The sequence below is a fragment of the Pleurodeles waltl genome, chromosome 12 (genome assembly GCF_031143425.1).
Source record: "Pleurodeles waltl isolate 20211129_DDA chromosome 12, aPleWal1.hap1.20221129, whole genome shotgun sequence".
Classification (NCBI taxonomy): Eukaryota; Metazoa; Chordata; class Amphibia; order Caudata; family Salamandridae; genus Pleurodeles; species Pleurodeles waltl.
Window position 1 is genome coordinate 676,322,816 of NC_090451.1, and position 25,760 is coordinate 676,348,575.

Here is a 25,760-nt window from a genome sequence, read left to right on the forward strand (position 1 = left end):
AAGAGGATTGATTCAGTATCGCAAGATCTAAATTTGCTACGAGTGGATCATCGCAACTTAGCGGAAAGGGTAAAATCCGCAGAGGCGGAGATAAAGGAAATGAAGCCTTCGGTCTTGGCTAACCAAAAACAAATACAGCGGCTGGACGCAGAGGTAAAAATACTCTGGCGCCGCGCCGAAGAGGCGGAAGGCAGATCACGGAGAAACAACGTGCGCTTTATAGGATTCCCCAAAAAACTAGCAGAATAGAGCACAGAAATAATCCTGGAGCAATGGTTGATCAAGGAAGTGCTGAAAGGGTCCCCGTCGAAATTATTTTCGGTGGAAAGAGAGCAAAGGATACCGGGGAGGCCCCCGGCCAGCCACCGAGACCTCTCATAGAGAGATTCTTAAATTATAGGGATCGCGATTTAAGTTTGCACCTAGTCCGCAGTAAAGGCCCATTCAGACATGAAGATTCAGAAATCAATGCTTACCTAGACTTCACACAGGAAGTACAAAAACTGCGCAATTAATTTGTAAGGGTCAAACAACGCCTCCGTGAACACAACATTAAATATGCACTGCTATTCCCTGCAAGGCTAAGAGTCTCATCGGATGATCGCGTCCATGTATTTACATCCCCCGAGGACGCCTGGACGTGGTTGCAAGCCAAGGGTGTCTGGCGGGACCCCAATCCGGAATGGAGGACAGAGAGGAATGGTCGAATGCCCCAATGCGGAAGCGTTCCAAGAGAAGGCCAAAAGGCCAGCCCACAGAGGAGCAGGCGGCGGAGGAAAGGGCAAAAGTACTGAGGACCACTCCATTGCACACGCAGGAACACTTTTGCGGCTCTGAGGGAGATCTCAGCGGACAGCCCGGACTCCGACTCGATCAGCTCGGCATCCGATCTCACAGACTCGCCTGCGGGGCCGAAACTCACCCCTAGAGCGGCGGACGAACTGTAAACGTGGACAGCCTCCCGCTCTCCTTTCCCCTCTGCCTTTGTTTTCTCTTTTCTTGCTTCGACCCCCCTTCCCCCACTCTCCCCTCTCCCCCCTTCCTCCCCCTCCCTCCCCCCCGGCTGCGGGTTGAGGAGCGCGTGACGAAGCCACGCCTGTCCACGTGCTGGTGAATGCTGCTGTGGTCCTCGACTGTATCATGGACGGTATTGTTTGGTTTTGGCGGTGGGGCGGGGGGGGCGCTGATGCCCCGGGGGTGCCCAGCAGTATAGGCAGCCAACGGCTGCGGAAGGGTTTGGGACATGTATACGGGCCACATCTGGTCGCTAATATGGGTGTTCGAATGGACACTGAGTTTGCTGGCGCACGTTGCACACGGAAATAAATAAATTACATAAGGAAATGGGAGACTTAGAAAAAGCGGTGGCAAACAAAGTGGTCCCTTACTCAACATTGAGAGAGGCACGAACAAAATATAATGAAGCAGACGATCGCCTCCGAAAACACAACCATAATTATCACTTAATGCGACTACACGCAGAGGGAGACAGGTCTGGTAGGATGCTGGCGTGGCTTCTCCGCAAGAACCATCAACACACCCCGATCGGGTCCATAAAAGGGCACGCAGGCAAAATGTTCACTACACAGGATGAGATCAATGGGGCCTTCAGGGAGTACTACACTAATTTATACACCAAACGCACAACATGCACCCTCCTGCAACTGAGGTCCTTCCTGGAGGACTCTCCTATGGCACAAATGTCGTTAGCAGACAGGCAGCAATTAGACGCCCCACTCACAATGGGGGAAATCGATAGAGCAGTGATGCAGATGCCCAGGAATAAAGCCCCAGGCACAGACGGACTCCCAATAGAATATTACTCCACATGCTCGACACACCTGAGAACACACTTGATGAAAGTGTTTGAGGAGGCATGGGTCAATAAAATCCTACCTTCTACACTGAGAGAGGCGATGGTGGTGGTTCTCCCCAAGGAAGGGCGAGCCCCCACTGATGTTAAATCCTATAGACCTCTATCACTCCTGAACTTAGACTGCAAGGTTTTACGCAAGATCCTCGCTAACAGACTTGCCCCACTAATGCACACTGTGATACATGAAGACCAAAACGGCTTTATCCCAAAACGCAACACCTTCTTAAATATCCGCAGGCTCCTAGGAGTACTGGGGGACACCCCCCCGGAGGCTCATGATGAGATGGTATTATCACTAGACATCGAGAAGGCATTCGACAATCTGGAGTGGGACTTCCTGTTTGCTACAATGCAGTGCATGGGGATAGGGCCTAACTTTATATATATTGGTGCAGACACTGTACACCAAACCACACGCCAGGATAAAAACAGGCGGGGTCATATCAGACAGTTTCCCAATCACAAGGGGCACAAGACAGGGTTGCCCATTGTCCCTCCTGTTGTTTGCCATAGCAATGGAGCCGCTGGCCACTCGTATACGTGCTGCACAGAGGAGATGGGGGGTGGTTAGGAGCGGTCAGTATCACGGCATATCGCTGTATGCAGATGATGCGCTAATATATGTGCAAAAAGGGCCTGAGACAATTCCTTCAGTAATACCACTGCTAACTAAGTACAGGGACTTATCAGGGTTGGTGGTGAACTGGGACAAATCATGTATATTTCTGTTAACCAGATGGTCCCCGGCAAGACAAGAGAACGCCACAGCGGCCCGGCTGAAATGGTGCTTTGTCACATTCCTATATCTGGGGGTACATATATACCACAAAAAAGATGACCTCAGAGATGGGAATCTAGGGAGGGCGTTGACCTCCATGAAGGGGTCACTAGGATTCTGGACCAAACTCCCACTGTCGCCCCTGGGAAGGGTGGCGGTGGCAAACATGTTGCTGCTACCTAGGTTATTATACTACTTCGCGGCGTTACCTATCTGGGTCCCCAGGAGTTTTTTCAAAGGTCTGAACACAGTATTACTGCAACTAATATGGGGTGGCGGCAGGACAAGGGTTGCACTTGCCGTCCTGCAGCGCCCGCTAGACGCGGGCAGTCTGGGAGCCCCCAACTTCGAACTGTATTACACAGCTGCACAACTACAGTGGATACTGAACTGGTTGCACAGGCCAACTCAGGCTGAGTCCAAATGGCTTCTAGCGCGGCTGAACAGGGTACCGCTGATTACATGGTTAATAAATAAGACACCAAAGGGGACCCCAGGTAACCCGCCCACAGAGGTAGCGCAACTATGCTGACAAAGGTACATACAAAAGGGCCATAAAACACTCCCATACTCGCCACTCCTAGCACTAGAATTGATCCCAGGCTGCGCCAATGCGGTGGGCTCACACACACTTAAGACCTGGACCGAGGCCGGGATAACGTTGGTTGGGGACTGCTTCGAAGATGGGAAGTTGATGACATTTGTAGCCATCCAAGCCCTAACAGCAGTGAACCCTGGACAATTTCTGTCCTATTATGCAATAGCCCACCTGATCCAGAAGGCGTGGGCCACGGGGGGACGCTGAACCTGAGAGCTCTCCCACTCTGCACCACATGTTGCATTTCGATAATCAAACAAAAATAGTGACAAATCTGTACAAATTTCTGAACAAATCCTCCGAGCTCAACCTAGAGAGGCCAAGGGACAGGTGGAATGCAGTCCTCACCAACCCGATCCCAAAAGAGGAGTGGCTGAAAGCCCTCTATCACATAAGAGGGGTGTCTAGAAACTCCAGGTTTCGCTACACACAATTCAACTTCACGCATCAAACATGCCTATCCCCAGCCAGGATAAGCCGTATGTTCCCTGGTTCAATGCCGACTTGCCCGCGGTGTGGTGCCTCAGGAGCGCATTTTTACCACATGGTATGGGAATGCGCCCACATAAACAGAGAATGGAGTAGCCTGACAGAGGAGGTAGCAGAAATAACAGGCCTGACACTCGCAGCAGACCCCAAATCATGCTTGTTAGGGCTGAGAGTCAGAGAAAAGAAACACCGACATTTACATACGTTTGCAGACCTAGCATTCGTGCTATACAAAAGGCTGATCGCAATGAACTGGAAGGCAACCAGGGCCCCCGACCTGAAGGCCTGGCGCTCCCACGCGCTATGCTGGACCAGGGCGGAGGCCCTGGTGCTGAGCAAACTTGCACGCGCGGGACAACACCACACGGGAGAGGAAACTTGGGAAACACTGATCACCCGTCTAGTAGCCAAAAGCGATAAAAGGCCGCCATGACAGATGGAGATGACGGGAGAGTATAAAAGTGGCAGACCCCTTTATAGTGCCAGATCAAGCAACCGCATCTGGAGCACACCGTGTGGAAGAGCCGGAACCCGCCCCCTCTCCTCAGTGACCAGCACAAGTAATAGTAGGGGCCAGGGGAGGAATACACACGCACACCAACAACATACAGATAATGCACACCACTGAGCCACGTACATAACCCCCCAAAATAAACGCGGTCCCCCTCCTCTCAGTACAATTAACAAGCAATATCGGAGGGCAATGTTGCCCAGTTACCCCGAGTTAGATCCACCGGTTCTAAAAAACACGCTTATCCAAAGATACATGGCAATTAACAGGATAGACTGTAGTAAAAATTGCCCCAAGTTTTGTTATGAGTAAGGTGGTGGGAGTTCAGTGTGTTTATGTTGTTGCATGAGAACTGTCTGTTCCACTATTGTTTATCCTGTTGTGACTGCCTCTCCTCTGAAGACGCAGGAGAGGTGGCACTATAATGTAATTGTGAAATACTATTTGTGTAAACATTTAAAACTTAATACACATATTTAAAAAAATAAAAAATAAAAAAAAACTTTTGACTCTATTACTCTATAAACCTAACAACCAGCTATGAAATTACAAATTTCATAAACTGTAGAACATGTACATTAGACATTAAAAGTCACCAAAACAACTTACAAAATTAACATAAGAAATAATGAATGTCTCCCTATTCTCCGAAGAACCAAAAATCCAGCTACTGAATTATGAGGCAGTAATAAATGGAAACATTTTAAATTTCGCATTACCACCTACAAACTATACTAAAAAAAAACAATAGAATTATTATAATAATACTAATACCTAAAAATAGTATAACAACAAGGGGTGTGCAAAACTCATGTAACTTGCTGTAGCATAATTGCAGAAAATTACTTCAATATTATGCAGTGTTATGCGTTATTACAAGAAACGCATATCACACTTGAAAAAATTACCCAAACGGTCTTTTTGGGAAAATATTAAACTTGAAAATGTAATTTCAATATGATTTCTAGTTGCTCACATTCAAAACATTGCGGCTCACATTCAACATTTTGTCTTGAGCTCAGTAATTAGCAGAACAGTCCACTTGGGTAAAAAATCTACCTGAAACGTTTGTTGGCCTCCCACATTGAAGGAACTGCCACTTGCTTTCAAAACAGTACTGTTTGCATTCAAATTTGTAGTTGCTGCCAAGAAGTTACCCGACTCAAGTATAAAATCTACCAAAAATGCCACTCTTGTTCAAAAATTGACTGACGGATACATCTCTCCTTACAATTTCCCCCTGAAATTACACTACATGTCACAATCATGGTAATTATGCATACATTTTGTTAGATACAATTATAAAACGTATACCATGTACGTTTGAGGGATTAGAATTTAATCCAGGGCTAATAATAACTAATATATATTAAAATAATTATAAAATATATGTGATACTATATTAATATAAATTATATTATATACACTGAAAATTAATAAAACAATATTACATCCCACAATATTTTTGACTTGACAATATTTTTGACACAATACAGTTGCACCACAATATGGCCACCCCCAGTGCTCACTTCTCGTAATACGCCCCCTGATTTGAAAGGCATTTGAAAGAGCTGTTGGTGAAGGTCCCATCATTCGCACACCAATGACAGCTTTGAATCACAAGTGAAGTTTACAGACAGGTCTGTGTAATGCTCAAGGTGCGGTAATAACAATGGTGATGCAGGTGAGAACCAGCGTGGATTGATCTGTGTATGAGTCCCCATACTGGATTACCTGGTCAGAACTGATATGCATGATTTAAAGCTGTGATTGGGATTCCAGAACCAGAAGAGTAGTTAGAGCTGTGATTCAGATGAAGATTGAGGTGCATTGAGAGCTTTGTGTGAGTCTCTCATTGCTAGAATCAGAGGTGCTGCAGGTTAGGATCGGGGTGATTTGCCTCCTGTGTATGCATGTGTTTCTGTGTGTTAGAACTCTAAATTTACAGGTCAGAACTGAAGTACATTGATAGAGCTATGAGTAAGGTTCTGGGACAGTAACTTAAGTTCAATAGTGAGGTGCATTGGCAAATGTAAGTGTTGGTTGTAGGATTTAAATCACTGAGGTTGCAATTGATTTACCATGCATCTGGGTCTCAGTGCTGGAAAAGAATGGAGTGCAGGCTGGGGCTAATCTTTTTGGATGATCTGTGTGTTGGCCACAGTAATCCACTGCACATTAGAAATGAGGTGAATTGCTAGAGCTATGCTTAGATTTTCAGTGCTGTAACACATTGGCCTCAAATCAGGATTAGGGTTCCTCGGAAGACCTGAATGTGGATTCTGTGCTGCAATAGCACTGTTTAGAGAGATCCGTTCATTGGACGCCTGGCAACTGTTAAGTAAGATTAAAGACACTCAGTAGAAAATGCTGCTAAAACTCAGCAACAGCAGATTGCGTATGTGATTTACACTCCAGAGGCAAGGAAATTTACATGAAGTGTCTGCCACCAGCCTGGGCCGGGAGGCATGGCTTACGCAGTAACCAAACTTGAGGACAGTGCTGTGCTGACATTGAAGATGAACTGCCTGAGCCTGATTCACAAACTGCCTTTTGCAGGACATTTCATAGTACTACAAATGTACTACAAAGTGCTATTCATAGATTATGGGAAGTGGATATGCCTTCGCAATTACCTATACTTAGGTTTGCAAAGTTCTCCACCCGACTGTGCAGTCTCCGCATACTTAACTAGACTTTTCATTAGTAAATGTTGGCGGGACACTGTAGAGTGGCATTTAAGAGGGGCAATTCCACTCCAAAAGAGGATGGAATTAGGGAGGCATGAGAGAGTTTTAGATAAGGTCAGTGAGGAGTTTAGGGACAGATGTCATCCACCCACACACGTGTAGTCCAATTACTATGCTCCGGTGGTGGAGACAATTAACTTTCACTTTTGTAATAAATTGACATTCAGAGTTTGGAATTCCGAAAGGTAGTAAACACACTCCAAAGAATAAATTACTCAAAAGTGTAAGTTATCTTTGTGAATCAGGCCCTATATTTTGCTTGTTTGTTGCAGTTATATAGGATGACATGATGTAGTCTTGTGAACATTTTCCATATTAGTGGTGATTGACAGTTTGTGGAAAATATGCATTATGCTTCATGTTCTATATTTAAACATATTGTTGTACATCATCTCAGAAGATGTTAGTACACTGAATAAGATACAAGTTATAAACCAGCATATGTAATGTTTAAATGATTGTGTCCGTCTGCTTTAATCCTAAAAATATAAAATGCTAAATTTAATTACAAAAGCTGATGGTTTTGTAGGTCTGGTAAGGGGTCTGCTTCGGAAAGAATGAAGAGACTAACTCTTATATATGAAAAATGTGGTGTGGACATTGGGGGTCGGCTGGATCACAGAAAAGGGTGGAATGCCAAATGTAAGTGAACACGTATATGTATTATCTGGGTGTAGATGCACACTGAGTGACATACTCTGTGGTTGATGTCCAATAATGGAGTATTGGGAAATATGTTGTAATGTTGCTGTGCTAACAGGTGAGTGACTCAGACTTTAAAGCATTACTGAAGATATCTGCAAGTTTGTCAATACCACTGCAAAATCAATGTTGAGATTGTGATAAGCATAAAAATGTGGACAATGTTGGAGTTAGATTTCTAAAGAGTATATTTAAGCTGAAAGTGGCGATTTAGACATATTTCATAATTCAGCAGATGTCATATTTGTGGCTTGTATGACTAATTTAGGAGTAGGCATAGGTTTCCAGAAGTGGAGCCTCAATCTGGCTTAAATACCTTTGACCAATGGCCTACATGCTACAGGGCAGGTGTCAATGTACTTCAGAAGGACCACTCAATTTAGGGCAGCAATCCCCATGTATATTTATCCTGTTTGACACAGCCAGGAAAAGCCTGGCTGTCCTGCACAGAAAAAAGAACACTAATGCACAGGAAAGAAAAGTGTCAGGGCCACTGATTTGTTTGTTTCTTTAAAACAAACCCCTGGACTGAGGGCTTTTAAGATGCCCTCTTGGTTTAAGGAGATCTACCTAATGGACTGGTTCTCCTCTGGCCTGTTGGATGCGAGACCTTATCCCAGTCTCAACTAAAGTCGATAAATTGGATGGCATAGCTTAAATAAACTCTCTATATCTCTAAATTCATAAATGATCTATTTTGCTTGCTTCAATACTGCTCTAAAAACCCTAACCTCAAAATGGAACCTCTCCCCTTACATTTAGGTTTGGGCTCCAGACCTACCTGTGGCTCCAAGCCATGGTCTTTGCCATAGCAGAGATCAATGGAAATCCAGACCTTTTACCAAATATCACACTTGGATTTGAGATTTATGACTGCTGCTTTGCCCTGCAACTAGCCCTTGAGGGAACGCTGAGGATACTGACAGGACAAAAGCATTCTGTTGCGAACTACCGGTGTCCATATCAACAGCCACTGGCAGGGATTGTGGGGGATGCTGGCTCTACAAGATCAATCCTCATGGCACAAATTCTGGGTCTGTACAGACTGCCACAGGTAAGTGCAAGTGGGAGTTCCCATTTTTCAAAGCCATTCAGTTCTTGTATGTTCTTTGTATTTTCATCTTTGGGAGTGGAATGGTTTTCAGATGTGACTTTCAGTTCGGTTCATGCATTTTCAGGTTCACACCCATTTGACTTTATGTATCTGGTCTTTTCTTCTCCATTCCTCCCTCTGCAACCCAGCACATCCACTCCAATATTTGACTATTTCATTGCTTAAATACATTAAAAGTCTTGGTGAAGAGATCTACAGTAGTCCATAGTAAGAATTGGGCATGTAGGATCCTAGATAAGTGTGTGAATATCCCCCTTGTAGCAGTGAGTTGAACTAAATATAGTTTCCAAACGGCTGCTAGCCATCCTGGTGAGAAAAGCGGGGAAGTACCAGTGATATGTACCAGCCGAAAAAGCTGCATGGAGCAGATCGAATTCTAGCCTCTTCCTAAAGGCGAAAGATGAAGCATTATCCTGAGTGTGCCCTCCAGGGAGGTCCATTGGCCACTGTCTTGTACCTTGATGGATTTGTCCGGTGCTTCTGCTGTTCGAATTCAGGACAGCAGAATGATCTGGAGATATTGGATCTGTAAAGAAAAGGGTAAATATAACGTGGGTTTATCTTCCTGTATTTTAGCTGGACTTAACTTCCCTTTTCTTTCAAATTTAGGAAGCTTCCAGAGACAGACTGTTAAATCACTGGAGTTTCAGGATTATTTATTACTGGTGTCTACATAGACACTGCTGAAGAAGTCTAGGCAGGACGGCATTCAATCCGTCCTGATATCTACTTTTTTGACAGTAATTCTGAGGTTCAGAAACCATCTCAGCATTATCAATTCAAAGATGGTACTACTAAAAACAATGTGGATTTAGAAGGCAAAGAGTGATGCTGCACTGATGAGGTTAAGCTGTGGTCCTAGGGCAAAACCTAACGTAAAAGGCTCAATAAAGTACCCTTTTGTATAGGGCACTCCAGAAGACAAGAATCTGTTTTGCCTGGAGCACCTTTTTGGAGCTACAAGTGAAATGTAAGAAATATAGGACATCCAAGAGTTTTAATTTCTCTATGCTGTGTTTCTGTAAGAATGTCTGAGCTGGTTCCATTCAAGGAGAGGAAATTCTCCATTAAGAAAGTTTGAATTTATTTGCAATCGTACATTGATACTGTTTCCATAATTTGCTTTTACTGAGATATCAAGCCTTTCAAGCAATGCTCTGTAGCAATGAGTAGCTTTGGGTACCTTTTTGATGAGCACTGGAACATACTAATCATTGACCTTGGTCTGAGAGGAATAAAATATAGAGTAATGGGCTAGTTACTCCGAGTCCATGTCATGTATAGTCAGATAAATATAATTTTTTGAATTTGGTAAAATAAAAGGATTGAGGCACCTGTGCTACTATTGTCTTGTTTGGTTAGAGGATCTCCTCTAACATCAACCAATGCTAAGTCTGCAAATCCTTAAGGCCTAAAATACAGTTGTTGATTTTGTAGTAGCCAATTCAACTTCAACAAGTACAAGAAATAATTTAGTGGCACCATCCCACTTCGTATAAGAGATTAGATAAACCCTAGTAACTGGACAGTTCCTTTGTATCAGCAGTAATGTTCCTAAGATGGGGTATAAAGCCTGCATGCTTAACAATGCATGAAGTATGACTTTGTTTGAGAAAATGATAGCCATCTCTTTGAATATCTGATGTTGCGAACACCTGGATGTCGTTGTTAGGTCATTGGTCCACTTAAATGTTTGTCACAGGAAAGATTCTGAAACAAAAACAAGGCTTCAGTCCCAAAAATACAGGGAAAGAGTCTAATTACAAAATCATAGTGAAGGTTTCAGCACACACCGCATGCTGCCCTTTTCAGACCATAAGTATATAACTCTCAAGGAGTTCTAACTCTTGTTAAAAAAATAGTTGGAAAAAACATTAAACTCGTGGTACCCATCGAATTGGTGAATCAGGGCTGGAGCAGATTCCTCACCATAGGTCGGTCAGTCAGACAAAATTAACATAAGCATATGAATGGTGGATAAATTCATTTTGTGTTGCCACAGTAGGGTTCAAGTCTTATTTCTCAAAATGCATGCTTGAATGAAATTTATCAATATGCTGAGACAAAGCAATATGCTGACAAATATAGATTTGTGAAGATCAACCATGAGCCACTTAGTCATAACCATGAAAGTAAGTAAGAATTTGTCTACGTGGGTAAACCACAAAATAATTGCCACTGTTTTATGATCCGAATGTGGGATTTTATGATTTTCTCAAACTGTTAGAAAGTTTCCAGTGTTCAACCAAACAGTGGCTTGCATATTATGTCCTCAAATCGCTACATGCATGTCAAATTAATTTTTGGATCCTTTGGTCAAAGCTACCAACACCGATAAACATTTCCTTTCTTTACAGATTAGTTATTTTGCAACAAGTCCACTCCTGAGTAATCGGAGGCTGTTCCCATCTTTTTTCCGGACCATTCCCAGTGATGACTTTCAATCCAGTGGGTTGGCCCAGTTGCTGATTCACTTTGGATGGACTTGGGTTGGCCTCCTGGCTGAGGAGAGCGACTACGGGCAGCAGGGTATTCAGATATTAAAGCAAGAGCTCCACTTGGCTGGGGCTTGTGTTGCCTTTTCTGAGAACATTGTTTTGAGTAGAGCGGATAGAAATGCTTTCCACATAGTACAGGTAATCAAGAAATCAACCGCCAGTGCCATTGTCATTTTCTCCCTTGACTCAGAAATGGTACCAATAATAGAAGAGATAATGAGGCAAAACGTGACTGGTAAAATCTGGATTGCCAGTGAGTCTTGGTCAACCTCCTCATTCTTATCAGACAAGAAGTATTCGGCATTCCTCAATGGGACCATTGGATTTACAATCCACAGTGGTAAGATGCCTGGTTTTGAGGACTTTCTCTTCAGTGTACTCCCTCTAAAGTTCCCAGATGATGTTCTCCTCAGGGAGTTCTGGAAAGAAGCCTTTGATTGCCAGTGGTTGGACCAGAAGGATAACATAGGAACCTGGAATAATGAAACAAGACTCTGTACAGGCGCAGAGAAACTAAACAGGGTCCTGACTGACTACACTGATGTTACCAGTTTAAGAGTCACCTACAATGTTTATACTGCTGTCTACTCCATTGCATTGGCTTTACATAATCTGCTATCCTGCAGGAAGAGAGAAGGTCCCTTCCATCAGGGAAACTGTGCAGAGGTCCATTTTGAGCCATGGCAGGTAAAATGGTGTGTAATGTTCTTTAGTTAAATAAACCAAAGCAATGATTGGCAATCTTGCTTAGACAAGTACACTTGGGTCAGATTTCCTACTGTAGAATATCTTTTTGCTGTTTCTAAATGTTAAGCTGAACAATGCACACACCAACAGAGAAATGTGGGTGGAAAAACTCACATGAATTACAACAATGTATGAAAATGTTTAAATGAGGTGGTCCAGTGACTTCACGTAATACATCAGGGATAGAGTTCATAGATCATTCTATTTATTTAAGGTATAATGACAGAACTAAACATATATTTAAACGTAATTCACTGTGGGAAAATATCTAGATTTTACATTTATGTACAGGTTTTAAACATGAGATTAATTTACTGAAAGTACTGTACATTGTTATTTACTTTTGGCAGATATTATGTTGTTTTATACACTGACCATGTTTAATTTTTACTATATCCAAATAAATGATTTACTTAGTGATGATTGTGCTTTAGGGACCTAATTCATTGAAATATAATTACAATCCATTTGCAGGGAGGACAAAAGCAAGGCATCAAACCCCAAATTAATTTGTAGGAGTGGAAATTAATCTATGTGTTCTCATACTATGGCTGCCTTCACAGCCATTTTGTGGATTCCGTTTGCAGCAGGATCTGTTTGTTAAACTGTGGGCAATGAAGAGAGGCTTATCAATTGTATCACCCATAAAAGGTTAATCGTGGTAATACTCTCCACAGCTCCCCACAGTTCTGCTTACCCTGCCCATTCGAAGCAAAAGACACATTGTAGAACCATTGAGACCATCATCTTCTGACCCTATTTTCCTGCCACTTGTGTATTCTCAACTGTCTGTGAACAGTGTTTCACTTTTCTCCTCCGTCAGGTTCTCCGCTACGTCCACAATGTGCACTTTGAGACAGCCTCGGGGGATCCAGTGCACTTCGACAGGAATGGGAATCCCCTTGCTCAGTATGATATCATAAACTGGCAAATGAATGAAGAAGGCACTATAACGCACGTGAAAGTGGGGAGTTATGATTCAAGTGCCGCTGAAGGGGAGTTCCTGCATATCAATGCCGGAGGCATCGTTTGGCCCACAAAGAGCAGACAGGTAAGGAGCGCCTGAAGTGCAATGGACGCTGTACAACCAGGACCACAGTGAACCTGTGGCCAGTACCTACAGGAAGCAAAAATCTGACAAACTCAAGAAAGGACAAAATACAAAAGACACATTGTGTATATCAATCCACATGTGTAATCAACATAATGATTACATATGATTAAAGGGTATTCAGTAGCTATTGAAAACAATGTTTAAGAAAGGGGAGGGAATGCATTAGTCTAAGGTTGCCAAGAACCATCCACAGTTAAATTAAGTTCTTTGGTGTACGTATTAGCTTGCCAAATCCATTTGTTTTCAGACAGTGAGTAGCTTCTGGACGTTAAGTCTTCTGACATAGGATTTCACAGTTTCAAGAACCCACCATTTGATCTCACTCCGAGAGTGTTCTAGAGTTTTATACTGTTCAACCAATGTTGCATTTTCCACATTGCAGCAAATCCTTGGTTGACGCTGTAGAATCCAATGCAAATATCTAGAATTGACTAATATAGTTACTCAACCAAGGCATTCAGCAAAATAAATAACAGCCTTAGCACAGTTAGAGAAATGCCTTCATTTCCATTTTGCTAATTGATTATACAGAATGTCATGTAAGAGGTAGAGGCACATGCCAGACAATTGCTGCAGTTGTAATGCATTTCACTGTTGTAAGCCCCACATGCTGATGAGTGTGGGTTTGTGGGATTCATTGTAGGTCTTCAAAGATTGGACTTCAATATTTCAGCCCCTTTTAAATGAGAACAATTGTTTGTTAGGTTGGAAGGGCTCAGACTGTAGTAGATGCCATTTCTTGAGGATTTTTTTAAATTTCTATGGGATTCAGTCCCAAAGGCAGCAACACATGCAAGGTCAAGATTCTGGATTTTTTAATTCATTTTGAGAAGACGACCAGAATCATAATACCATGCTCTTAGATACAGTTTTACCAAATATTTAGGGTAGTCTTTTGCTATAAGTTTATTTTTTTGAATCTTTGCATCTTTGAAGTAGTCAGCATTTTTAGTTCATTTCCTACTAATATGTAACAATTGACCATGTTGTAGGCATGGAGGCAAATAGAAATCTGGTCAGGTCCAAAGGTAGGAATCATAAAAAAAATGTGGTTGTTATCAGCAAAAATGTGGCATGAGGAACAAAAGGAGAAGATGCTATCCCCAAGAAAAGTGATGCAAAATGGGAAAATGAGAAGGAAAAGACGAAGGACAGAGCCGTTATGGGCCCCCATTGCATGAGAGTGGAGACAGAAGTTTTGAAAGTTCAAGTGAGTAAGAAAGAGTAGACAGAAAGATATACGACTAGCTACTGTGTGTTTGGACAGTGATTTCTTTTAATTTTAGATAGGATAGTTTAGAGAATTTGGAGGATAGCAGACTAGGATCAGTTGCATCGTTGAAAGCAGTGAACAGGTTGTAAAGTATGAGAAGAAACAAAGGTAATTGGGATGAGCAGCTGTACATTGAATAGGTGTGAAGGTGCATTTCCTCTTGCGTTAAGGTTATGGAAACCTGACTGATGGGGTAATGTGTAGGTTATTAGACAATAACGTTTTGGATGACTGAAGACCAATAGTTCACTTTTTTGGAGGAAGGGGTAGGTGGGACACTAGCCAGCATTTGGAGTAAGAAGGATGGGAAGAAAACAAGTTACTTACCTGTAACTACAGTTATCCATTATTGGTGTCTTTCACAAATTCACATGCTTGAATCATCCCCGTCGTCAAAGTGGAAGTCCCACGGTACATGAAAAGCAATAATCAACAAACAACATTTTTTTTCCCTATAGGCTATAATGGTAACCCAAATCACTCATATAGCCTATCTAAGTCCTTTTGTGAAAAGGACCCAAACCTGGCTGCTGGCCAATCAGGCACCAGCACCCTCTAGAACACTCTCCAGAGAGGCTCTTTCCCTCAGATTTTCTAGCACAAGAGTGAAGACCATGACCTGAGAAGGAAATGCGAGCGTCTAAGGGGAGGAGGGTGGGTCACATGTGAATTTATGAAAGATACCAATACTGGATATTAGTTACAGGTAGGTAACATGTTTTCTTATCCAGTATTGGATCTTTCATAAATTAACATGCTTGAATCTGAATACTCAGCAGTACTCTCAGTAAACGTCATGCCCGCCGTGGATGGTGGGTGCAAGCATTGAAATCTTCTAAAACATATTACCAAATAACATGCTTATAAATCTTGTATTTTGAGTATAAACAAATACAAATACACAGAAAGAGAGCAAGGGAAGCAAGGCTAACCCACACCGCCTCCAAAAAGAAACTAAGTAATCACAAAAGGTGTGGGGTAGTAGGAACAGGGGGTAAGACTGGGTTAGTCTTTAACCAGTTCCTGGTTGCATTAGGTTGCTTGATAGGGGGTGCTGTGTTGCCCTACAGGAGTAGCAGGGGATTTTCCTTTACGGACTAGGTGGTCTCACACACATAATAGTGTCTTGCTTCATCATATGACCACCTAGCCCCACCTAAGTAAGATGATACTACTCAGGCGGACTCGACCTCTGGTTAAAAGAACCAGAGGGAGTGCTGAAATTGAATTGACTGGATAGTTACAGTGATCCAGAGGGGGTGTTGGTCATGTCCAACCCCTTTTAGACTCCAAGAGACATTATCCTCTAACGAGCCTTCCCCCTTAGTTTTAGTCTTACCAACATGCACCACCATTAAAACTAACAAGAGCCACCGGTGACATGTTAGGTAATTTTATTATTCACCCCCTCTGGATCACTGTAACTATCCAGTCAATTCAATTTCAGCACTCCCTCTGGTTCTTTTAACCTGAGGTCGAGTCCGCCTGAGTAGTATCATCTTACTTAGGTGGGGCTAGGTGGTCATATGATGAAGCAAGACACTATTATGTGTGTGAGACCACCTAGTCCGTAAAGGAAAATCCCCTGCTACTCCTGTAGGGCAACACAGCACCCCCTATCAAGCAACCTAATGCAACCAGGAACTGGTTAAAGACTAACCCAGTCTTACCCCCTGTTCCTACTACCCCACACCTTTTGTGATTACTATAAACAAATACACACATATACATATATATATATATATATATATATATATATATATATATATATATATATATATATAAATATAGACATATATAACAGAATCGGAAACAATGTTGCATAGCAAGTATATATATATATATATTGTTGCATATAGAATTGTCTCAACATAATAAACGAAAGATCTCATATTAGTGAAAGAGATGACGTAAAACAGCCTGTCCAACTAGAGAGTCAGTTCTTTGTGACGACTCAAAACAGTAGTGCTGCGTAAAGGAGTGGGTAGTCTTCCACGTCGCAGCCTGACATATTTTATCCAGAGCAATGCCCTGGAACAGAGCAGCCGATGTGGAGACTACTCTCATGGAGTGCGCTCTCGGGCGCTTAGTCAACGGTTTTTCTGCTTTCGTGTGGCAAACCTAAGTTGTAGGTGCAATCCATCGGGCTATGGTGGCCTTAGTGACCCCTGCCACATGCCGTCCATGAGCATAAGATACCAACAGCTGATCTGTCTTCCTAATCTACTTGCTACTTTGAAGGTAAAATTTGAGGCATCTCTTGATGTCCAAGGAATGCAGAGTCTTTTCTGCGATTGTCAACAGATTTGGGAAAAAGGTTCTTAATATTACTGCCTCATTCAGGTGAAATGATGAGGGCACTTTAGGAATGTACCTGGGGTTAGTCCTGAGCAGGACAAAGTAATCTGAAAAAACCCAGAAAAGGTTCCTTAATAGTAAAGGCCTGTATATCGTATATCGCTGACTCTCCTGGTGGAAGTTTAAGAGCAAGCAGGGTTGCCACTTTCCATGCGATGTACTTGAGTTCCGCTCTGTGAATGGGTTCGAACTGAGCTTTCATTAGCTGGGACAGGACTACATTGAGATGCCACTCTGGCGGAGGTGGACGCACCGGAGGAAAAGTGCGGAAGAGGCCTTTCATGAACTGTTTAATAATCCTGGATGAGCCAAGTGAGGGCATATCAGCAGAGCGTCTATAGGAGGCTATAGCTGCCAAATGGATATTATCTGATGCGTGGCATCAGCCTTTGAGAGGGTGAGAAGATACAAGAGAATTTGTTCCAGCTTAATCTGTAAAGGATGGAACTTGTTCTACGAGCACCAGACACAAAATCTCTTCCATTTGAGCTTGTAAGTCTTATTTGTACTGTCCGCTCGTGCCCTAGATAAAATCCGTCTGCATTCTTGGTCAGTGTTCATACCCTGGAACTCACGGAACTCATCAGCCAAGTGTGTAATTGCAGAGATGTTGGATCCGGATGAAGAATTTGACCCTGAGTCTTCGTGAGAAGGTTGAGGTTGCAGGGAAGGCGCATGGGATTGGCCACGGACAGGAGTAGGAGCTCCGTGTACCAATACTGTCTGGGCCACCTGGGCACTATGAGTATGATCCTGCAGCCCTCCGACTTCAGCTTCCTCAGGAGTCTGGGGATCAATGGGATGGGGGGAAAAGCGTACGCAAAAATCCCAGACCATCTCATCGACAGAGCATTTCCCCACGACCCCGGGAGTGGGTATCGACTGGCGTAGAATTGGCATTTGGTGTTCTGATTGGTGGCAAACAAATCTAGGGTCGGCCGTCCCCAGCATTGGAAGACACCGTCCAGTACCTTCTGGTTGAGTTCCCTATTCGTGGCAGTTGTCATCCGTCCTGCTGAGAGAGTCCGCCAGGACGTTGTTGACGCCTGGCAGGTGTTCCACCCTGAGGCGAATGTTGTGCAGCGTGAGCCAGTCCCAAAAAGATTGAGCTTCCCTTGAGCAGGAGAGGGATCTTGTTCCTCCATGCTTGTTGATATAGAACATGCTTTTTATGTTGTCCGTCCGGACTGACATTTATGACCCTGTGATGCATGGAAGAAACGCTTTGAGCGTGAGATGGATCGCCTTTAATTCCAACAGATTTATGTGCATTCTTTTCTGCGCATCTGACCATCTTCCCTGAATGCACATGTCCTGTAAATGCCCTCCCCAGCCTTCCAAGGAAGTGTCTGTCGTGATGATAAAATCTGTTATTGGCGTTAGAAAGTTGAGCCCTTGAGAGAGATGGTTGACCTGAGACCACCATCGTAAAGCCTCCAGCATTCTTGGTGTAACACTTATTGAATCCTCAAAGGATCCTTGCGACTGGGTCCATTGGAGCTGTAACTCCTCCTGCAAAAGTCTCATTCTCAACCTTGCTAGATGAACGAGGACGAAGGCTGAGGAAATCATACCTAGGCGCGACTTGAACAGTCGTACTGAAACAGACCTTTTTCTGGAAATACTGACAGCCAAGTTGGTGAGTTTCTGCTGCCGTGCCGGAGTGAGGTATGCCTTGTTTTGGATGGTGTTGAGTTCTGCACCCAAGAAGACTATCCTGCGTGTGGGAAGGATGACTGACTTCTGGAAATTTACTGCTAGTCCCAAACTGTTAAATAATTCTAGGCAGGCTTGAGTAGCTTTGGACGCTAGTGGTGATGAAGGAGCTTTTATCAACCAGTCGTCCAGGTATGGAAACACCTGAAAACCCCTGCTGCAGAGAAAACCTGCAACTGGGGCAAGACATTTTGTGAAAATTCATGGAGCTGACTTCAGACCGAACGGGAGAACTTTGAATTGATAATGGGCACCGTCCACAGTAAAGCAGAGATACTTGCGATGTTTTTGATGTATCAGTATGTGGAAGTAAGCATCCTGGAGATCCATTGTTGTCATAAAGTCTCCAGGATTCAAAAGGTGAAGGATATCCGACAGCCTGATCATCCGAAAGGATTGCTTCCAAATGAACTTGTTCAGCTTCCTGGATCTAGGATCAGTCTCCATTCCCCTGACCTCTTCTTTATTAGAAAGAACCGGGAATAGAACCCGAGTCCTCTTTGCTGAACCGGAACCTCTTCTATCGCTCCCTTGGCGAGCATCAGGAACACCTCCTGCTGAAGCAAGCAAAGATGGGACGGTTTGGATCTTCCTGGCACAAGGTGCAGTGGCTTTTGTATAAATTCCAAGGTATGACCTCGTGCCACTATATCCAGCACCCATTTGTCTGATGTTATGCTTTTCTAATTCTGGAAGTAATTGGAGATGTTTGCTCCCACTTGGTGGTTCTGTAAATAGTGGGGAAAGGTAGCTGGTGCCTGATAATGATTGTTTTCTAGGTTGATCACAGGGTTTGGAAACTCTGTTTTCTCCTTCCTCCCTGTCTGGCGTATGAGGCAGTGGATGTTGTCTATACTGCTGCTGATAGGTCAGTCTATATTGAGGCTGTTGATACTGGCTGTGATAGGAACCTCGAAATGTGGTAAATCCCCTTTCTCTTGCACCCCGAAAGGGCTGCTTCCGGTACTGCAAATTACCTAGGGACCTAGCAGTATCTGTGTCAGCCTTGATGGCCTGCAAAGCGTCGTCTACATGCTTGCCGAAGAGAGATTCTCCGTCGTACGGCATGTCAAAAATTCTGGACTGCACCTCCAGTCTGAAAGAGGTCGCTTTCAGCCAACCCTGGTGCCGTAATACCGCAGCTCCCGTCAACTGATGAAAGCCGGTGGAGGCTATATCTAGGGCGCAGTCAATTATCTCTTCAGACGTATGCTTTCCTTCTTTCATGCCTCTACTTGTTTGCTTTCCATGATGAGGTCCATGAAAGCCTGTATATCCGACCACATTTGTGAATCATATCGTCCCAAAATCACTTGGGAATTTGCTGCCCGAACAGTTACGGCTAACATGGACGAGAATCTCTTGCTCACGTTATCTAATCTCCTTCCTTCTCTATACGAAGGAGTAGATATAGGCACTGACGGGTTCTTGGAACGCATTTGAGCCGCTTGAGAGATGACAGAGTCTGGCTTTGGATGGCCAGTCAAACATGCCGGAGAGTCCTGAGTTGCCTTATATTTGTTGAGTTTCTGTGGCACTGGTAGAACTGTTGTCGGGTTGTGCATGATCTTGATCCCCTCGATTCATATGAAGTCAATGAGAGGGTTGGCCCTCACAGACTTCCTTGTTTGCTCTTTAAAGTCATGGAGGAAGAATTCAGACTGCGAGACCAATGTTGGCAAGTGGAAACTTGTGGCCGCCCTATCCATTAAATTGTGAAAAACACCTATATCCTCTGGTGGAGAATCTGAAGGGCGAGGAAGTGGTGGAGAAGGAGTAGGGGCTAGATAGTCATCCCATTCCTCACTAGGATGCTGTGGCGTAGATATTTCACCTTCTTCTTCCTCTTCCCCAGATGTCCAAACGTAATCTCCAGGGGGAGCGGCTAACACAGAATGCGGAGTCATCCTAGGAGTAGCTGGAGGTAGAGGTACGCTCCTCTGCTGTAGCTGGGAACCTCCTCCTATAATCCTGCAACATTAACTGCAAGTCCTGGATCAAGGAAGCAGGCATCTGAACAGTGTCTCTTGATTGAGGAGGAGGTTGATAACAGTGCCCCTGATGAGAGTAATAAGGCTGATATTGATTATACTCATCATCTTCATCCTCTTCCCGGTATTTGACATGCAACTGGGATGGGCTGTGCGCATCCCCAAATGGACCCTCATCTGACTCTTCCCAGTCCAGCAGATGACTAGGTAACAAAGTTAACACCTTACTTCGAGAAGTATCCGTAGGACAGATCATCGATCTGGACATTGCTGTGATTTTAACTGTGACTCGAAGATCAGGAGACCCAGAAGAAGTAGGATTAGCATCCATTTGACTCACAGTCACCATTGGCATTGGCAATGGTGTCGACGATAATGGTCCGGTCGACAGAACTGCTAGAGTGGATGATCTTTCCATCAATGACGGTCTCGACGACGGTGGTCTCGTCGCGACGGCCTTGTTGACGGTGATGCAGCCGATGGAGCTGTCATCGGCAGTGTTGCAGTCGATGGTGCTTTCATAGACGATGTCATCAACGACGATGTTCTGGTCAACGAAGGCATCAACGTTGACTTCAGTGACGCAGTCTTTTCTGGAGGCTTCATCGACGGTTGTTTAATACAAATAATAGGAGCCTTTACCACAGACGTCGACGTAGTCGTCGCCGACGACGGTCTCATCGACGAGGTGGTGGAGACAGTAGATGTGAACACCGTCATCGTCGTCACTGTCATAGACAGTGGTGTCGTCGTCGACTTGATTTAGATAGATACCTTTCTAGAGGTAGAAGGTTCAGACGAAGGAGAATGGTGAGACGACTCTTTCTTTCGTCGAGGAGAGGATGGCTCAGATGAAATTGAGCCCTGTAAGCCTTTTGCACCTTCCTCATGATGCATTTTTTGCCGCTTTCTGGATCTTTCAGCCTGACCCAGGTCCTCAGATTTGGACCTTTTATGTGGCCTTTCTGACTCACTCTCCTCACCTGAAGTACAGGGTTTTGCCTGTAGCCATGTTAAGAGTCTACCCTCAAAGTCCCTGATGGTTTTTGTAGAGAAAGTACGGCATATCTTACAGTCTTTCACCTGGTGTTCTGTATATAGGCAGTATAAGCAGTTTTTATGTGGATCATCCACATGGAGCCTTTTCTTGCCACAGGTCTTACAAGGGCGGAAAAGGCCTTTTCTAGAAGAGTCTGACATGCTTTAGAGGTTTTTTGAGAGAAAATCTTCTGAAGAAGTAGAAAAACTAAGCAGAGCTCAGAGAGACTCCCTTCACACGACGTGCAGTAGAAAATCTGAGGGAAAGAGCCTCTCTGGAGAGTGTTCTAGAGGGTGCTGGTGCCTGATTGGCCAGCAGCCGGGTTTGGGTCCTTTTCACAAAAGGACTTAGGCTATATGAGTGATTTGGGTTACCATTATAGCCTATAGGAAAAACATTTTTTGTTTGTTGATTATTTCTTTTCATGTACTGTGGAACTCCCACTTCGACGACGGGGATGATTCAAGCATGTGAATTTATGAAAGACCCAATACTGGATAATGAATGTTATTTTAGTAAAAGTAGAACTTATTTGAGAACATGAGATAAATGTATGTGAGGCAATAGTTAAAAAAGTGAAGTGAGACAGAACTGGAATACACTTGTGGGCAAGACATTTTCTGGTTGTGTAAACAAGTTGTGATGGAGGTTGTGCATAATGCGTATATCTTTTGAAGACAATTGCTGAAATTTGAGTATGGGCAGTATTATGTTCATTGGATGTGTCCTAATTATAAAAATATTTCATAATTTATAATTGCCACAAAACAGTATTTCTTTTCACATACACTATTCATTGGGTTTCATAAGAGACTAACACATTTGTTGATGTAGCAATGGACCATGTTTATGTTGGAAACAATAGTGATAAGTTTTCAACTCAGATAGTTCTTAAAGGTTATTTAAGGCAGGAAGGAGTCAAGCAAAGTTTGAAGCTATTTATGCCCATCGCATTATTAATATATTATTGTATTCAATGTGTACAAATGCTAGAATGGAATACATACAGTTTTATCTAGGGCCTACTTAAGAACTTGATTTTTGAAGCTATTTAGTAAATTTCATATTGAGGATCTCCATCACACTGGGATTAAGGTGTGTGGCAGAGAATTGGAAAAGACCTATCGAATGTAGTGTATGTCAGAAAGATGTGCAAAATCTCATTCATGTTTTGAACATAGGAAAAACACATTAGACTGTTGTTTAAGAGTGCCATTATCATGCCTATATGTGAGACAGTATTATTCTCACGTGAGGCTAAGTTTGTCAGCACGTATTATAGGCCCATTAAATGTTTAATTACCTTAGTCATTGTGTAACAAGTGTATGTGTTGATTTGGTAATCATAGTAGAGTGTGAAATTAAATAAATTGATTAAGAGTTAGAGTGACAATGTACACCGTTGGCGCACATCTTTCATTTCATAATTTCTAAACTCTGCAGGAACAACTCAAATATAATATTAATTATGTGTTTTTTGTGATAATGGCAATTACTTTTCACAATGCTGAGGTCCCTGTGTCAGTGTGCAGTCCTAGCTGCCTCCCTGGATTCTGGAAAGTTGCTGTAGAAAGAAAACCAATTTGCTGCTTCCAGTGTGTTCCTTGTCCTCCTGGGGAGATTTCCAACCTTACTGGTAAGTGGATAAGATCAAATGATATTAAAAAGAATAAGCTATATGCATTATCAAAATAAACTGAGCAATTTCTGAAATTCTTGTGGGTTTATTCTTTTAGACTCTGTGGAATGCACCTCATGCCCTTGGGACCACTGGCCCAATGACAATCACGATGGATGCATCCCAAAGAATATGGATTTTCTTGCTTACGATGACCATTTGGGAATCATCTTGGCAGCCACCAACATTTTATTTTCAATTATTCCTGTTTCCATACTTGGACTTTTTATACAGCACAGGAACACTCCAATAGTCAAAGCAAATAACCGCTCAGTCAGCTACCTCCTGCTTATGTCACTCACTGTGTGCTTTCTTTGCTCATTGATTTTCATTGGTTACCCTACACCAGAGAAGTGTATACTCCGTCAGGCTACTTTTGGCATCACCTTCACTGTTTGTGTTTCTTGCATCTTAGCCAAAACCATTATGGTGGTTATTGCCTTCAATGCCACTAAGCCCAACAGTAAATTGAGAAGATGGGTTGGACCCAAATTGTCTTACATGATCATTGCTGTCTGTAGTGTCATTCAAGTTATTTTGTGCATCTCCTGGTTAATGAGCTCTCCTCCTTTCTCACAAAATAACACCCATTCCCAGCCAGGGATAATCATAGTAGAATGTAATGAGGGTTCTCCCTTTGCTTTCTGGTGCATGCTGGGATATCTTGGGCTTTTGGCCATCATCAGTTTCATAGTTGCGTTCTTAGCAAGGCAACTGCCTGACACTTTTAACGAAGCCAAATTTATCACCTTCAGCATTCTTGCATTCCTCAGTGTGTGGGTCTCATTTATTCCAGCCTACCTCAGCACCAAGGGCAAGTACATGGTGGCAATGGAGATATTTGCCATACTGACCTCAAGTTTGTCTTTGGTTTCTTGTATATTTTTCCCAAAGTGTTACATCATCCTTTTGAGACCAGAGTTGAACACCAAAGGCCATCTCATAGAAAGAGGATGACAAGTCTACAAAGAAATAAACAAAGAGCCAAAATAAGGATAAAGTAGGGTTTTCTGTATACATTGTGGCATTTATGTAATTTATAGGAATCAAATACGTCTTAATTACATTCCTACCTTCTGCTGGGATTCTTTATTGCATGTAACACCATTTTCCTGACTGTATTTGACTGCAACATGGTTTTCAATGAATTCTCTTGGTCGGGTTACTAAACCTTTTTATTGGAGTCATCATCCACTTGTAAACAATCCATTAAACACCATCCCTAGAAACATGTTTGGAGTGAGTCCAACATTAATCAAAATTCTCAAGTCAACTGAAGGACCCAGTTAAAATTTGTCATTGAGGTAAAACAGTTGAACACTATCTGCAGTTAAATAAAGATAATAACAATTTGGGAAATATATCTATTATGCTAGTAAATAGAATGCAGTGTGTTAATAAAATTATCAGCCGATGTCACACTCTCCAAATATAACCTTTGCATTTCATACCCATATTTCTTTCTTGCACTTGTGTCCCCTCCTTTGGGGCATGTAATATAAAGGATGTCCTCCAGTAATGACTTCAGGATCTGCTCTGTCTGGCCCTAGGCAACCACTTATGAACCTCTGCCTATTCACCTATCTCATGAACATTCCTAAAGTGATATAGGGCCTCATTATGAAGTTGGCGAGCCAACCCTCGGCCCGCCAACCCCATTAAGAGGAGACCGCCATGGAGCTGGTGGGTTTCCCCCAGGCTGATTACAAGGTTTCCACTGGAAGCCTCCAAATCATGAGGTTTCTGCAGATCAGCCCAGTGGAAACCGTGTAGCAGCATTGGTCTTGGCTACCTGAGCCAAGGCCAATGCCCTCGCACAGAGATTGCCCCCAGCAGCCTCAGAATGCGCACTGTCTGCCGTAGCAGACAATGAGCATTTCGAGGGTGCTGGCCAGGGGCAGTGCAGGGCCCTCTTGTGGCCCCCAGCACTGGCTTTCCACCAGCCTTTTTCATGGCGGGGTCCCCACCATGAAAAGGCTGGCAAAAACTGGACTTGTGATCAGCACGGTAGTGCTAAACTCAGTGCCGCAGTGGCTGACCTCAACTCCGACTACCGTCACACTGTCGGGAACCCTGTTCTTGGCAGTAGTGGCGGTTCCCTGATGGTCTGACGACAGGGCCGTAATGTGGCGGCAGGCAGTCTGCTGTGCGGCAGTCCGACTGCCACTGTAAGTCTGGCAGTTTAAAGACTGCCAGACTCACAATGAGGCTCATAATCTAAATATAATATAATAAGTACCTGTAAGTTGTTTTGCTCTGCATAGTGTGATGCTATATAATTGTCTATTTCCCCCTATAAATACCATACCATCAGCCAATCTCTCTGTGGATGTGGTTTTTTAGTGAGTTGCAACTATCACTACCTCTATAAATACCACTAATTTTATCTATCCTGCACACTAGGGAGCATTCCAGATAATTTCCAGCTATCACCATAAACCTCTGTATTTGTTATCTGAGTCAATCCTCCAATGTTTGCTATACCTAAACAATCGATAGCCCGAGAAAGCAATTCCCAGCATATCGCA

General features: G+C 43.4%; 1 protein-coding gene across 1 annotated transcript; it reads left to right on the forward strand.

The window, feature by feature from the left end:
* Window positions 1-1,343: 1,343 nt before the first annotated feature.
* Window positions 1,344-24,189, forward strand: LOC138267217 (vomeronasal type-2 receptor 1-like). Its single transcript, XM_069216072.1, has 8 exons — window positions 1,344-2,215; window positions 8,467-8,758; window positions 11,176-12,003; window positions 12,887-13,114; window positions 18,995-19,154; window positions 21,040-21,215; window positions 22,998-23,190; window positions 23,291-24,189. Exons 1-8 carry the CDS (start codon window positions 1,344-1,346, stop codon window positions 24,187-24,189), a joined length of 3,648 nt encoding a protein of 1,215 aa, XP_069072173.1.
* The last annotated feature ends 1,571 nt before the right edge of the window (window positions 24,190-25,760 follow it).